Below are 17094 nucleotides of genomic sequence, written 5' to 3' on the forward strand. Positions count from 1 at the left end.
GCATGATAGGCCAGCACCTGTCCACCATATGGCACTTCACCAGGCAACACCAAGCTGCCAAGGAGTAAGGTACACTCCAGTGAGATTAAAAAATTATTTCTTGGCCACCCCCTGCCAGATAGCAGCAGGCACTAAAGTTGACTGCTTATGTGGACTGTCGGGCCTGCTCCCATAGTAGCTCTCCCACTGACCCTGCATACCTTTGCATGGTTGGTGCTGGAGGGCAACCACAGACACAAATCCAGTAGAACTGTTGGGATCACACCCTGTGCAAATTCAGAGATTTTCTGTACAAGATAATTCAACTATTAGCAGTCAACGTGGAGTCAGAAGGCAAAGATCCTGCCTGACCAACCTCCTTAACTTCTTTGATGAAGTAACACCCCAAGTGGGTGTTGGACATGGACTTGCAAAGACATTTGAAGAAGTTCCACACGACATGCTTTTAGTTAGGCTCAAAGCCCTGGGCAGTCAGGATAAATCTTGGGCTATAGATATTTGGCTGAAGGGCAGGAAAAAATAATTGTTGAAGCCATACATTATGTGAAAAGGAAGTAGTGAGGGGTTCCCCAAAATCAATGTTAGGACCTTACTGCTTCTAATTTATTGACTTGGACTCAGAAACCCAGGATAAACGGACTGAAAGTAACCAACCAACTAGATGGTGTTCTTCTGTCCAGCAAGTCTTCTGAAGTAACAAAGGGTTCTGCTTTTTTTGGTTGAATAGATAACTGCCCAAGTTACACGCTTTATCGTATGGAACTGTCAACATCAGGGGTTGAGATTATGATCAAATTGGTGATACTGATTGTAAATTTACACCTGGAATGGCATTTATTTCTTGAGTGAGTTAAGGGACTGAATTTCCTCCGCCTTTCTCCTGTTTGGCTGCCTTAATTTTGGTGGAAGTTCAACGGAAACCTCAACTAAAGGGCATAATAGTGTTTACATCATTTATCCAGTGCTTCTCCCGAGGTTACAATGGTCGAGAGGGAAAACGCCCAAGGAAGTTCACTACAGTCAAAATATGTTATAGCTTTCATCGAGTTTTCTGCAATGACTGCTGCTGATGTACAGTTCCACAGGTGTTGACAGCCCTCCAGCATCTCAGCCAATGGCTACTCTACATATGCAAGATTTAGCAGCGATGTTGCCAGCTTACTCTTCTGTAAGAGAGTATAACAGTCAACTCTGCCTGATGTCTATGCACACCGGTCACAGACTAAGCATCCAGAGTAGGAACCCCGGCTGAAAATTTTATCCCTTACTGCTGCAATAGCTGAGATGACCTTAACATAGCACGGACCAGAGGCTGAATGTGGGATATTTGTAATTGTATGGCTCAGTATCACTCTAGTCAGTGCCTTTACCCACTAAAGCAGTGAGGTCCTTTTTAAACAATTTTAAACTGAAGTGGGTGATTCCCAGTCCATGTGAGTGATAGCCTGGATAATAAATGTGGAAGAAGCTTTGAGTTCATATTTCTATCAAACACATTTACATCAATAGTTGAAGGATGCATTAATCTGCGAAGATTATTTCTTACCACTACAGTTACTCTCATCACTTCCATCCAAACAGTCATCTTCACCGTCACAGATAGAAAAATTTGGAATACATACGTCTGACTTGCAATGGAACGATTTTGTGCATTCTGTTTTAACAATAGAAAAAATGTAGTAAGTTTGATGCAATGATATTCAGTCACCATTTGATATCTTTAAATGAACTAAAAGTGCTGCTAAGCCAGGAACATGTGCAGAGTACTAGTCTCACTCAAACCTCCAGAGACAGCTCCAAAACAGAACAAGGTCTGACCCTTTTGGTTACCTTTACAGCACGACTCATCACTTAAGTCAGCACAGTCATCAATGCCATTGCAAAGATCCTTCAGTGGAATACATTTGCCATTTACACATTTAAATTCATCATTGGTGCAGTTCATCTCTAACAAACAATAAGAACAAAAACAATTTTAGTGAAGCAAAGTATAAAGAAAGCTAAACTAAATACAATGGCTGCACAATCCAACAACATTTTTCAGTTGACTGATTGGGTAACTGGATAATGATGATTACATAGCACACGAAACAAGTTGTGTGTGAAGCTGAAGCTCCATGTATATTTGGGACTTGATTTGCATCATTGTAATCTATTGCAAACTGATGCACCGGATTCAATTTTATTGATGACATGCACAACTGAGCACCAACTGGAGTCAAAGCCCTGGTTGATAAAAGTACAACAGCTATATTATTGCCACCAAGCATTCTGTTTATCATTAAACTGCAATAAAACACCACATTGTTACGTGCAATTCTGCAACTGGCCTCACCACCATAGGATTAGGGAGGGGAGAAGTCAATGGGCTACTCCTCTGATTGCTATTCAGTTACCCTGCTGGAAAAGATGTGTGTGTGGATGGCATGTGAAAACATGACCAGCCTTTACAGTGATACCTGTCCCAAAAAAAACCCACAAATGAGACTGCTTCCCTTGAGCTATTTAAAATCAAACTGCAGATTGCTGGGTATAGATGGAACTGCAGACTCCTGACATTCAGCTGCTTTTAGTTGAGTCGCCGGGGCTCATGGTGCCGTGCCGAAAAGATGGTGGGAATCTTTCCTCGGCCATTTGGAGCCCCACCCCTGGCACCATTTAACAGCGTTTGGGCAATTAACTGCCTGGCGCTGGGCTCCCCGTCCTTAAGGACGGGGATCCTGTCTCCAAGAGCTGCCGGCTAGCCAGAGGGCCGGCAGCTTAGTAGTATCGGCAGCACCACTGGGAGTGGTGGCCACTGCCAGTAATACAGGAAGCCTGGGTCCAGGCCCAGTGCTGGAGACCCAGATCTCAAGCAAGTGAGGTGGGGCTATCGGGGCCAGTCCAGCAGGCCCTAGCGATAAGGGGGGAGGATGGGTGATGTGTGCGGCAGTGGGTGTTGGGGGAGGTGGATTGTTTCCCGCCAGGGGCCCTCTGTGGGCCACAGATTGCTCAGGGAGGAGGGCAGCCCCCACCCCTCCCCCCCAAGCCTATAGGGAGGTTGCCTCATTTTACTGGGAGACTTCCCCACGTGGCGGAGCCCTCCCTCCCCTCCCACCCCCGCCACCGGCTTAATTCCAGCAACGGTGGGACGAGGCCCTCAAGTGGCTATTCATAGGGCTCTTAAGGGCCTCAATTGGCTCCTGGTTGGGAATGCTGCCATAGACCTTTCCCACACCCAACTTACTTGCAGTGTCACAGGAAGGTGACAGGCACTCTGACGCCCCCCTGCTGCAATTCTATGGGCTCCGCCCCCCCGCCCCCCGCACTGCCTCCTAACCCGTCTCCGGGTAGGGGGTGCACTAAATCCAGCCCATTATGTGCATTATGTTATCAGAGAGTAGAGTGATTCCAGATGCATTTGACTTGTTCTGATTTGTCGATATTTATAGGAGCTAGCATCAGTTAGATAAAGAAGTGTCAGGACAGGCTGATACTAGTGTCACCTGTGCCTGAGGCAATATGTATTAATTTAGTTCATTTTGTTTGGAACAACTGTTTTGGTCTGGTTTACCCAACTCTCTGAACAAACCACGAGGTAGATTTTTGTCTGGACTGTGAGGGCGTTAACTATTTTGCATCGAGAGATTACAGAGTGGATAATGTGGCAGGGAAGATCACACTCAGTGAAAGAACTCATCTGGTTTTCCCTTCATTTGAATTAACAGAAGGAAAATCAGACAAGTAACCATTTCCACCCAGGTTTGCTCCCTACACTCGAGCCAGGTGATAATTCACACCCAGGCTGTACAGAAATACCCTACACCACCCCACCACCTCACCCATCACACCCTACACCACCCCATCCCATGTTGCTTCTATAAATGAAGCCTAATATAATAAAAGAAAATAAAAACCTGTAGGATAATCATAACATTTAACTGCGGCAATCATTGCTTTTCTGCACCCCTCCTGTAGGCTTCCAATGTCTGTGAGGTGGAAACATTCTGATAGGCTCTTCTCAAACCCTCTGCAGCGAGTGCTGTTAGTCCAGATCACCCAAGAAGTAGCACTCCTCTGTCCTCTAAAATCTGCTGCAGTTAAAACTTTCTCTGCTCCTCTGGCAAAAGAAAAAGAGGTGTGAAGCAGCAGATAAAATATCTTTAAAAGACAGAATACTCACAAGTATGCTTTGAATTGTTTCAAATTCAGAAAATTAAAGATAATTTCTTACAAGTTAAAGTTGAGCTGTCTGCAGACTACGTTTGCCTCATGCATTGTCCAACTCTTCTGCTTCATGCATACAGGCAATTTTTGTAGTGTGCGATTGAAACTGAACCAAATAATTCCTTGTGATGCATTAACAGTATCCAAAGAAACAGTCGATTGTCCTAAAATTAAAAAGGTAGATTCAATATATATGTTCACAAATATATTTATGTATGCGGACACCATGCAAATCATTATTGAGAGTGATTCAGTTAGAAAGTGACCTTTTAACTCCTTGGTTCATCTCTAACCCAGATTGATGGGAGATTAGCTATCTCATTCGGATGGGCACTCAAATGGCTGATGTAGGGAATGGAAAATGTTGCACTGGTGCAGCAGAGGGAGCTCTGCGGAAGTTGGGTTGGAATATAGGGATTTTATTCTGTATTTGTATCAAATCAGAGCTGTCCATTTGTCGGTCTGTCATGCCTCCACAGGCAGCTCGCGCAATTGAGAAGCACTAATGTCAGACTTCTTGCCTCACCTGCAGCAGCCTGAAGTTAAATGTTGGAAGGTGGGGAGGCTGGAGGGAGGGACGAGGAGGTTGGAGGGAGGGGTGGGGAGTGGTGCAATCGTGACGATTGTGGAGTTGGGGAAACACTCCTGCTCCTCCTGGATCAACAAGAATGTTTTATTTACATTCCAACTTTTAAAAAAACCAAATGTTTCATTTAAAAACATTTTTTAACCTTTCCTTTAGTTGGTGCCTGCGGCAGCTGCTTAAGAATCCAGAGTGAAATCCAATGCCTGCTCCTCTCATTGCAATCACATTTCTGTGAGCACACCTAAAGCAGGCATTGAGACTTCATTTACATATTTGAGAAACATATCACCTGTTTTAGGGAGCTGCATTAAAAATGGCCCATCTCAATTTTGTGTTGGATGTTTTACAGGCGTCCTTGGGGCACAGGGCCTTGGTCCCCAAAACTGTGCCTTGTTTCATGTGGTTTACACTGGTAAAATTGGTGTAACAAAGTCCAATTTCTACCCTTGGGTGTCTGAAATGAGAGGTGGCCCATTTCCCAAATTTGTCCTTCCTCAGCGTGACTTGGTTTGTGTTGAACAAGCTGATTTTTGCTGGGCCGGTGTGAATTGATTGCAGCATCCCTGGGTTAGAGACAGAGAATAAAATCAACCTGGGTTCTCATCCCTCATATTTAGTGGTCTCCATTGAAATGTGCATTTGCATGCACATCAGATGAGGACAGGATCAGGTTTTGGCCCTTATTAGCTGAGCATCTAGTATTCTGGAAACATAATGGAGCCGGTTTTTGGGTGGGATAGCTATCAGTGGAGTGCATCTGCTGCCTACCTGATGTCACCGGTGAGAGGCCCGATCAATTTTCACAGTTAAGTTTTAGAGTTACCATCTTTAGTTGTTTGTATTCCTAAAGGTTTCATCACATGGCCTCCCACATCCAACTGCAATGCTAAGTAAAAGATCTTTTAACCCTAGCTTCAATATTTGTACAACTAATAAATTAAAGTGTTCAAAATGCTTCAATAAAACTTATAATTCTTTTAATGTCCCTATGATTTTTCTCCTGGATTGCTTGCAAAAATTTGAAGGACATTAATCTTCAATTCCTGGAGCTTCTAGAGCAATGCTGGAGGGATTGGAACCCTAATCAGGTTTCACTACCACTCAGCGAGCTTCCCACATGTTTGAGGAATGTGGTCAAGCAGTCCCCCTATTGGGAGGGATTGAGAACTCGAGTGGTTCCTCCGCAAAGCAGAATTTAATTTGGGGTTGAAGGGGCCAGGCAATCGCGGGGAGTCAGCTACGGAGGAACGGGAAAGATTATTCTTGTGGCCAAGATATTGCATTTGTGCTACTCTTGCTGCCACAAAAAATTGTTACAGGAACTAACCTGCAGCATTTTTAGAGTGACCTGCAGTGGTTAGGCTGCTGTGCCCAAATTTACCGGGAAATGGCATTGGTGCCCTTTTAATGATTTGCATGGGCGAATGAGGCACTTGTCGGAAATACACAACCCAATTTAAGGACCCCGCTGACAGTGCAGACATTGCCAGTAAGAGGGCAGTAAGTGCTGAGCTCCGATTTTTACAGTGCTACTGCTTAATTCTCTCTGCAAACAGGAATTAAAATTGGACCCAATAAATGAAACACAAAGGGAAAGACTGCTCTACCCCCATTTTAAATATAGATTGGGTAGCAATTGCTAAACTCTAAATAACTAACTGACAGCACTTCGTATCCAGCCAATAAAATATATATATATACACACAAATATATATATATATACCATATACCTCACTGAACTCACTGAGGAGTGTGCCCACCTGACACCAGGCTTGAAGTAGATTGGATGAATCTTCCTATTCAAATTGTGATAGTAGAAAACATTTCATTACAATAATTTTTGCATTCTCACCCAATGAGCACATCCCAAAGTGCGAGAACCTTTCCCAGTCTTGATAACATTCAATGCTTTTCAGCTGGCAGTATGACTTAAACGTTTTATTGTTCTTTGAGCAGACTTCCGGCCCAATCTTTGGACACTGATATGGCAGCTTGCACACACACTTTCCGCGAACACACTTTTCCCAGGGCTGGCAGAAGATTTTCTGGCATGATTTGTAGGTGAAATTATTGACTAAGCAATCTTCAGACAGTCTCTGAAGGTGCACACTTGAAGAATTTGAAATCTGTGATATATTAGAGGTAGAAATTTAGTATTAATACAGTTTTTCTTAGCAATCTTCTCTACTTTCCTCCCGAAGGTGCTGACCTGCTGGTTACAAATGCAAGGCTGCTGGCTGCCCTTTGTTACCTTGCTCAGTCTTCATATATTGGCTGACACAATAGGGCTAATTTTCTTCTGCCCTGCTGTCAGAAAGCATCCAAATATTGACTTTTTGACAAAGTCGTTTACCAAACTAATTGGAGGAGTCCCAGATTTGATACCTAGTCTGTGTTGAGTGAGTTGATTATCGTCAAGGTGGGTTTTAACTGGGATTCACTTCCATTCCTATAAATAGGAACAAACTTAAACTGTGGTTGTTGGGTGAGGAGGTGTATTTTTGTAATGTGTATCTCTGTCAATAAATGTTTATAAAAGTGTGTAAAGATTGGCTCCAGTTCTATCCTTCACCACTTGGCTTTCTGGAGTATAACATTGTATCAGAGAATGGTTGACTAAAGGTCAAAGTTGAAAACTAAGAAAAAAGACTTTCAGCCAGAAAATAAAATCCTAGTGGCCATTGTGAAATATGGCAGAAAGCAAGTATAAATTGTTGGGATATGATTACCCTCTAATGTTCTCAGAGTCTGGAACATTTGGCCAGTGGAAGAATGAAGTGGATATGTGGATACAGGCTACATCCCTAGCAGAGAGAAAACAAGGTGTGGCCTTGGCATTGTTGCTTCCTGCAAGAAGTGAAATCAGAAGTAAAGTTCTATAATTCTATTTTGTGAAAGAACAGGTTATAGGTGCTTCAGGTGTGACTCAAAATATCATTATGCAGTGAACTGCCCAAAGAAAGGAGACAGGTTCCTCAAAATGACATATCACAGAGAGAATTCTGAGGAAGAGGATGAAGTTAATGATGAATCCAAACAAATTATACTGCTCGCAAAGAGTTTCACTCATGTGATGAATGTGTTAGCCTGGGACTCCATTACCTGTGCCATACTAGATAGTACTTGTACTTCAATAGTATATAAGACAGATTGGTCAAATGTTATCTCAATTCACTAAGTAGTGAGGATTGACACAAGGTGAAGGAATATACAAGTACTACTTGCTTGAGGTTTGATGATTTAGAAATTTAAAATATGTATAACATTGTGATGCAGATAATTGATTTAGTTAGAGTTTGGAATAGGTAGAGGATTAGAGTACTGCTGTCAGTTGCACTTCACTGGGAATTGCTTAAGTTTAATTTCACTGGAAACGAAACTAGTAAAAGGAGGCACCTTAGAGAATCATGCTATTGTTCAATAGTCTGATAAGTAGTTAGAAGCGTTAGAGTGGATGGTTGACCTTATGAACAGCTCGATACATAAATAATGATAAGAAGCAAATATGAGCAATGAAGCCCCTGAAAGTAGGCTTGATATCCAGAGATGGGATGTTTTAAGGGAGTTGTGAAATTAATCACGGGGGAAGAGCACAAGAAGAGATAAGGAAAGCTGTCCTCAGCATGCTGTAAGGACATGGGCTAGAGATTTCCATAAAAGGTGGGGTGGCACAGTGGCGCAGTGGTTAGCACCACAGCCTCACAGCTCCAGTGATCCGGGTTCAATTCTGGGTACTGCCTGTGCGGAGTTTGCAAGTTCTCCCTGTGACCGCGTGGGTTTTCGCCGGGTGCTCCGGTTTCCTCCCACAGCCAAAGACTTGCAGGTTGATAGGTAAATTGGCCATTATAAATTGCCCCTAGTATAGGTAGGTAGTAGGGGAAGGTAGGGATGTGAGAGAGTGACGGGATTAATATAGGATTAGTATAAATGGGTGGTTGATGGTCGGCACAGACTCGGTGGGCCGAAGGGCCTGTTTCAGTGCTGTATCTCTAAATAAAATAAATAAATAACGTAAGGATGGGCTTTTACTCCATGGGTTTAACAAAGAACTCAACATACTATTGCACACTTTATATTCAGAAGAAGTTTTACATGACACTTAATTCCTGTTAATATAACACCCAAGTCCACCCTGAGAAACATAGAAACATAGAAAAATAGGAGCAGGCGTCGGCCATTCAGCCCTTCGAGCCTGCTCCACCATTCAATACGATCATGGCTGATCATCCAAACTCAGTAACCTGTTCCCGCTTTCTCCCCGTATCCCTTGATCCCATTAGCCCTAAGAACTATATCTAACTCTTTCTTGAAGATATTTAATGATTTGGCCTCAACTGCTTTCTGTGGTAGAGTATTCCACAGGTTCATCACTCTCTGGGTGAAGAAATCTCTCCTCATCTCAGTCCTAAATCGTTTACCCCTTATCCTTAGACTGTGACCCCTGGTCCTGGACTTCCCTGCCATCAGGAACATCCTTCCTGCATCTACTCTGTCCAGTCATATTATATTATTGTGGTTTCTATGAGATCCCCTCTCATTCTTCTAAACTCTAGCGAATACAAGCCTAATCGACCCAATCACTCTTCATATGTCAATCCTGCCATCCCAGGAATCAGTCTGGTGAACCTTTGCTGCACTCCCTCCATAGCAAGAACATCCTTCCTCAGATAAGGAGACCAAAACTACACACAATACTCCAGATGTGGTCTCACCAAAGCCTTGTATAATTGTAGCAAGACCTCTTTGCTCCTGTACTCGAATCCTCTCGCTAAGGAAGCAAACATACCATTTGCCTTCTTAACTGCCTGCTGCACCTGCATGCTTACTTTCAGCAACTAGTGCACAAGGACACCCAGGTTTCACTGCACCTCCCCCTTTCCCAATCTATCGCCGTTCAGATAATAATCTGTCTTTCTGTTTTTGCTACCAAAGTGGATAATCTCACATTTATCCACATTATACTGCATCTGCCATGTATTTGCCCACTCACTCCACCTGTCCAAATCACACTGGAGCTTCTCTGCATCCTCCTCACAGCTCACACATCCACCCAGCTTTGTGTCATCTGCAAACTTGGATATATTACATTTAATTATTTAATTCCCTGATCTATATCATTGATACATATTGTGACTAACTGGGGTCCTAGCACTAATCCCTGTTGGAGCCCACTAGTCACTGCCTGCTACTCAGAAAAAGACCTGTTTATTCCTACTTTTTGTTTCCTGTCTGCCAATCAGTTCGCTATCCATGTCAGTACCTTACCCCCAATCCCATCTGCTTTAAATTTGCACGCTAATCTCTTATGTGGGACCTTATCGAAAGCCTTCCGAACGTTCAAATACACCACATCCACTGGTTCTCCCTTTTCTATTCTACTCGTTACATCCTCAAAAAATTCCAGTAGATTTGTCAAGCATGATTTCCCTTTTGTAAATCCATGTTGGATTTGTCCAATCATGTCATTGTTTTCCAAGTGCTCTGCTATTACATCTTTTATAATGGACTCTGGCATTTTCCCCACTACTGACGTCAGGCTAACCGGTCTATAATTCCCTGTTTTCTCTCTACCTCCTTTTTTAAACAGTGGGGTTACATTAGCTACCCTTCAATCTGTTGGAACTGTTCTAGAGTCTATAGAATTTTGAAAAATGACCAGCGATGCATCTACTATTTCTAGGGCCATTTCCTTAAGTACTCTCGGATGTAGATTATCAAGCCCTGGGGATTTATCGACCTTCAATCCCACCAATTTCCCTAACACCATTTCCCTACTAATACTGATTTCATACAGTTCCTCCTTCTCACTGGACCCTATGTTCCCCAACATTTCTGGGAGGCAATTTGTGTCCTCCTTTTTGAAGACAGAATCAAAGTATGTATTTAATGCATGGATTTAATGCAAATGCATGGGAACACCACCACCTGCAAGTTCCCCTCCAGGTGACACACCATCCTGACTTGGAACTATATCGCCGTTCCTTCACCGTTGTTGGGTCAAAATCCTGGAACTCCCTTCCTAACAGCACGGTGGGTGTATCTACCCCACATGGACTGCAGCTATTCAAGAAGGCAGCTCATCACCACCTTCTGAAGGGCAATTAGGGATGGGCAATAAATGCTGGCCTGGCCAGCGATGCCCACATCCCATGAATGAATAAAAAAAAATGTAATTGGTCTGCCATTTCTTTGTTCCCCATTATACATTGCTAACTATTCCTTTCTTATTACACAATACCCAGTCTAGGATGGCCTGTTCTCTAGTTGGTTCCTCAATGTATTGGTCCAAAAAACCTTCACGTACGCACTCCAGGAATTCCTCCATTACAGTATTATTGCTAATTTGGTTTGCCCAATCTGACTGTAAGGGACCCACATTTGTCTTCACTAATCTTTTACTCTTCGCAAATCTATAGAAGATTTTACAGTCAGTTTTTATGTTCTCTGCAAGCTTACTCTCATACTCTATTTTCCCCTTCTTAAACGATCCCTTTGTCCTCCTCTGCTGAATTCTAAACTGCTCCCAATCCTCAGGTTTACTGCTTGTTCTGGCCATTTTATATTTCTCCTCCTTGGATCTAATAATATCCCTAATTTCTTTTGTAAGCCATGGTTGAGCCACCCTTCCTGTTTTATTTTTGCGCCAGACAGGAATGAACAATTGTTGTAATTCATCCATGCGCTCTTTAAATGCTAGCCATTGCCAATCCACTATCAACCCTTTAAATAACGTTTCCCAATCTATCATAGCCAACTCGCGCCTCATACCTTCATAGTTTCCTTTATTTAGATTCAGGACTCTAGTCTCGGAATCAACTCTCTCACTCTCCATCTTAATGAAGAATTCTATCATGTTATGGTTGCTCTTCCCCAAGGGACCCGCACAGCAAGATTGTTAACGAATCCTTTCTCATTACACAATACCCAGTCTAGGATGGCATGTTCTCTAGTTGGTTCCTCAACGTATTGGTCCAAAAACCCATCACATACGCACTCCAGGAATTCCTCCTCTGCAGTATTATTGCTAGTTCTGTTTGCCCAATCTATATGTAGATTAAATTCACCCATAATTACAGTTGCACCCTTATTGCATGCGTCTCTAATTTCCTGTTTAATGCCATTGTCTACATCACCACTGCTGCTTGGGGGTCTATATATAACCCCCACCAACTTTTTCTGCCCCTTGGCATTTCTAAGCTCTACCCATACAGATTCCACATCAGGATTCTCTGAGCTAATATCTTTCCTCACTATTGTATTGATTTCCTCCTTTCCTAACAATGCTACTCCACCTCTTTTCCCTTTTTGCTTGTCCTTCCTAAATATTGAATACCCCTGGATGTTCAGTTCACATCCTTGGACACCCTGCAGCCATGTCTCCATAATCGCAACTATATCGTATCCATTTACATCTATTTGTGCGGTTAATTCGCCTACCTTATTGCGAATACTCCACGCATTGAGACACAATGCCTTTAGGCTTGTCTTCTTAACATTCTTAGTCATCTTAGCATTATTTCGCACTATGGCTCTATTTGTTTCTTGCCCTTGATTTCTATGCCTTCCACTTTTGTCTTTTTGTTTCCTGTCTTTCGTTTCTATCCTTGTTTCCTCCTCCTCAGTCTCCCTTCTCAGGTTCCCATCCCCCTGCCATTCTAGTTTAAATCCTCCCCAACAGCACCAGCAAACGCCCCTGTGAGGACATCGGTTCCGGTGCTGCCTGGGTGTAACCTGTCCTGCTTGTACAGGTCCCACCTTCCCCAGAACTGGTCCCGATGTCCAGTAATCTAAACCCCTCCCTCCTGCACTATTTCTCCAGCCACACATTCATCTGGTCTATTCTTCTGTTCCTATACTCACTAACATGTGGCACAGGAAGTAATCCTGAGATTACTACCTTTGAGGTCCTGCTTTATAATTTAGCTCCTAACTCCTTAAATTCATCTTGCAGGACCTCATCCCTCCTTCTACTATGTCATTGGTACTGACATGTATCACGACCACTGGCTGTTCACCCTCCCACTTCAGAATGTCCTACAGCTGCTCCGAGACATCCTCGACCCTAGCACCAGGGAGGAAACATACCATCTTGGAGTCTTGTTTGCAGCCACAGAAACGCCTGTCTGTTTTCTTTACAACTGAATCTCCTATCATTATGGCTCTCCCAGTCTTTTTCACTCCCTGCTGAGCAGCAGAGACATCTGTAGTGCCACAAACTGGGCATTTGCTGCTTTCCCCTGGGAGCACCCCCCCCCACCCCACCGACAGTATTCAAAGTGATATATCTGTTTGAGAGGGGGATGGCCACAGGGGACTCCTGCACTACCTGTCTGCACCTACTACTCTGCCTGGTGGTCACCCATCCCTTTTCTGCCTGTGCAGCCATTACCTGTGGTGTGACCACCTCGCAAAATGTGCTATCCACGACATCCTCAGCATCGCGGATGCTCCTCAGTGAATCCACCCGTAGCTCCAGCTCCATAATGCAAGAAGCCAGTAGCTGCAGATGGATACACTTCCTGCACACATGGTCATCAGTGACACTGGAAGCGTCCCTGATTTCCCACATAGCGCAGGAGGATCATATCACGGGTGCAAGCTCTCCTGCCATGACTTACCTCTAGATTATTTAGTTACTCCCTTTAATCAAAAAATACTAATTATGCTAGGGGCCGTGTTCTACTCCAAACACTACCCACTACAATCTAAAGTACTTAATAAATTACACTAATTAAAAAAAACACACTTTAGTAGTACTAACCTTATCACTTATACGGCAGGTTTAAAAAAATAACTTTCCCCTTATTTTTTAAGCTATTTCCAGGCTCTAACAGCTGTTACTCACCAACCAATCAGCTTGCAGCTTTCCTGTGATGTCACTGTTGACTTTTGTTCAAAACCCCGGCACGCCTGGACTCCTCTCCACTGTGCTTCCGGAGGTAAATAATTGGGCCTCGATCCTCGGGCTCAATTTATCCTCTTCTCTCACTCAGTGTTCTCTCCGCTGGCCCGCTCCTCTCCACTGTGCTTCCGGAGGTAAATAATTGGGCCTCGATCCTCGGGCTCAATTTATCCTCTTCTCTCACTCAGTGTTCTCTCCGCTGGCCCGCTCCTCTCCACTGTGCTTCCGGAGGTAAATAATTGGGCCTCGATCCTCGGGCTCAATTTATCCTCTTCTCTCACTCAGTGTTCTCTCCGCTGGCCCGCTCCTCTCCACTGTGCTTCCGGAGGTAAATAATTGGGCCTCGATCCTCGGGCTCAATTTATCCTCTTCTCTCACTCAGTGTTCTCTCCGCTGGCCCGCTCCTCTCCACTGTGCTTCCGGAGGTAAATAATTGGGCCTCGATCCTCGGGCTCAATTTATCCTCTTCTCTCACTCAGTGTTCTCTCCGCTGGCCCGCTCCTCTCCACTGTGCTTCCGGAGGTAAATAATTGGGCCTCGATCCTCGGGCTCAATTTATCCTCTTCTCTCACTCAGTGTTCTCTCCGCTGGCCCGCTCCTCTCCACTCTGCTTCCGGAGGTAAATAATTGGGCCTCGATCCTCGGGCTCAATTTATCCTCGTCTCTCACTCAGTGTTCTCTCCGCTGGCCCGCTCCTCTCCACTCTGCTTCTGGAGGTAAATAATTGGGCCTCGATCCTCGGGCTCAATTTATCCTCTTCTCTCACTCAGTGTTCTCTCCGCCGGCCCGCTCCTCTCCACTCTGCTTCCGGAGGTAAATGACTGGGCCTCGATCCTCGGGCTCAATTTATCCTCTTCTCTCGCTCAGTGTTCTCTCCGCTGGCCCGCTCCTCTCCACTCTGCTTCTGGAAGGTAAATGACTGGGCCTCGATCCTTGGGCTCAATTTATCCTCTTCTCTCGCTTGCCATTCTCCCCGCAGGCCCGCTCCTCTCCACTCCGCTTCCGGAAGGTAAGTGACTGGGCCTCGATCCTCGGGCTCAATTTAGCCTCTTCTCTCGCTCGGCGTTCTCCCTGCAGGTCCGCTCCTCTCCGCTTTGCTCCTGGAAGGTAAGAAGGGTGTAAAGGAGAATGCAGCAGGTGGTGGAGAGGAACTCCCGAGAGTAGATCCATGCTGACTTCGGTCTAACAATCTGGGGTAGTTTGGTGAGACTTTGAGAAGAAGCATGGAACTGAGAAGAAAAGAGAAAGAAGAGAAAGGGAAGAGCTGTTCACACATGCCAGCCATCCTGCCTGACATGGATCAGTACTTGCTGCTTGTCATAGTCACATGTTTTCATTGTATAACCAGTGCATTATATTCCATCTTAATTCAGATTAAACTCAACATATTCACCATATTGGTTGCAGTCGATCCTGCTTAATTGAAGTATCAACAAATTGGCTGATTGATTAGGTTTAATTGATAACAACAATACTACATAAATTAAGTTTGTAACAATGATGACAACACATTGAGGTCACTAAAAAGAGTTGTATTTCCATGGAAAATAGTACTGATATAGTCTCTACTGAGATACCTGTGCTGTTGAGTATCTCTTATATGAAAAAGGTATTAATCTGTTAAATGTGTATCAATTGTTTATTTATATGCAGGTGGAGGTTGTTAATTGGGATCTTACTTGAGCACTTGTAAGCAGTGAGCAGCACTGAGACTGAGGGAGGTTTTTGAATGAGAATGTTTGTAATCCTTTTATTCTATACAATAAATGTGAAACTGAGTAAAGATAGGCTCCAGCATCACCCTTCCACAACAAGCTTTCTGGAATTCGACATGGTAGCAGAGGATGGTTGCCTCATATTGAAGGTTGGAAACTAGGAAAATATTTTTATACATAGAAAATCAAAATCTCACAGGCTATTGTGGAAAATATGGCAGAAAGCAAGTGTAAATTGTCAGGCTATGATTACCCTCTGATGTTCTGAGTCTGAACCATATGATCAGTGGAAGAATGAAGTGGATATGTGGACACGGGTTACATCCGTACCAAAGAGGAAACAAGGTATGGCCTTGACGTTGTCACTTCCTACCAAAAGTAAAATCAGTGTTTTGTGAACTGGATGCTCATCAGTTGGATTCTGATGAAGGGTTGGATCTTCTGTTAGAATTCTTGGATGAAATTTAGAAGAAAGATGAACTATTGTATGCACATGAGGCATGGTCAGACTTTGATAGATTTCGGAAAACAAATGGTTATTCAATGGAAGAATATATCATGTACTTTAACAGACTGTAGAGAAGATTTAGGAAAGTCAATTTGGAGATCCCTGGTTCAGTGCTAGCATTTAAATTGTTAGATTGTACTAGGGTGTTGCATATGGATAGGCTCCTGGTTCTAACTGAGGTTTGGTTCTTGGAAAAACAAACATTCTGCTGCTGAGAAGAACTTTCTGGGGAAACAGTCATTTATTTCCTGCAGCCCTGGTAGAACAAACAGGGCATTTTGCAGTGACACAAAGAACAGAGGATTCAATGTTTACTGGATTTCAAAATGGTCCAGGTGCTAGACACAGGCATAAGCACAATGGTAGAGGTATAGACAGCAGGAATGAGGATGAAAGCACTTCTAGCAGGTCTGACTATTACAGCAGAAGACAGACTTGGAACAGCAATCGTAAGTGAATCAATCGCAAGAATGCCCAAGGAATAGTTAATAGGTGCTTCAGATGTGACTCAAAGTATCATTATGCAATGAAATGCCCAAAGCAGAGAGGCAGAGTCCTCGAAATAACATGAAACCGCAAACTCTGAGGCAGAAGAGAATAATGATTATTCTGAATGAATTGTACTTGTCACTAGGAGTTTTAGACCTGTGATGAATGTGATAGTTGCGGATTCATTCAACTGTGCTGCAATAGATAGTGCTTAAAATTTGACAGAATGTGGAACTGACTGAATCCAGATAACACTGCAACCAGTCAGTAGTGAGGATTGGCGCAAGATTAAGGAGTATAAAAGTACTACCAGCTTTAGGTTTGGCGATGACAATACATTGTCACTGAAGAGAGTAGTAATTCCACGTAAAGTAGCTAGAGTAAGCCACTTCATTAGTACTGATGTAGTCTCTAGTGAGATATCTTTATTGTTGAGTAAGCCTTCAATGAAAATGACACAAATGAAACTTGATATGGAGCATGATAAGGCAATTGTTTTTGGAAACTCAGTGGATTTTCAGTTAACCCAGTCAGGGCCCTATTGTTTCCGATCAGAGTGTTAGAAAAGTATTAATAACATCAGGTGGTAAGAATCAGAGGGATAAAAAACAAACTGTCTTAAAGATACACAGCCAATTTGTTTATCCTTCTTGTCAGAGATTTAAAACCCTGCCAAAGGTTGCAAGTG

The 17094-nt window shown here is 43.5% G+C and overlaps 1 protein-coding gene across 2 annotated transcripts in view; it reads right to left on the reverse strand.

The window, feature by feature from the left end:
• Nucleotides 1–17094, reverse strand: part of cfi (complement factor I) — a 133571-nt gene that overhangs the window by 57448 nt on the left and 59029 nt on the right. For both annotated transcript variants that reach the window (XM_068040496.1, XM_068040486.1), the window contains 5 exons: nucleotides 6645–6918; nucleotides 4214–4370; nucleotides 3897–4099; nucleotides 1831–1947; nucleotides 1547–1654 (listed from right to left, as the gene is read on the reverse strand). In XM_068040496.1, the coding sequence (XP_067896597.1) occupies nucleotides 1547–1654; nucleotides 1831–1947; nucleotides 3897–4099; nucleotides 4214–4370; nucleotides 6645–6918 (859 nt within the window). The remainder of the gene's footprint in view (nucleotides 1–1546; nucleotides 1655–1830; nucleotides 1948–3896; nucleotides 4100–4213; nucleotides 4371–6644; nucleotides 6919–17094) is intronic.

Source organism: Heterodontus francisci, chromosome 1 (assembly GCF_036365525.1).
Source record: "Heterodontus francisci isolate sHetFra1 chromosome 1, sHetFra1.hap1, whole genome shotgun sequence".
Lineage (NCBI taxonomy): Eukaryota > Metazoa > Chordata > Chondrichthyes > Heterodontiformes > Heterodontidae > Heterodontus > Heterodontus francisci.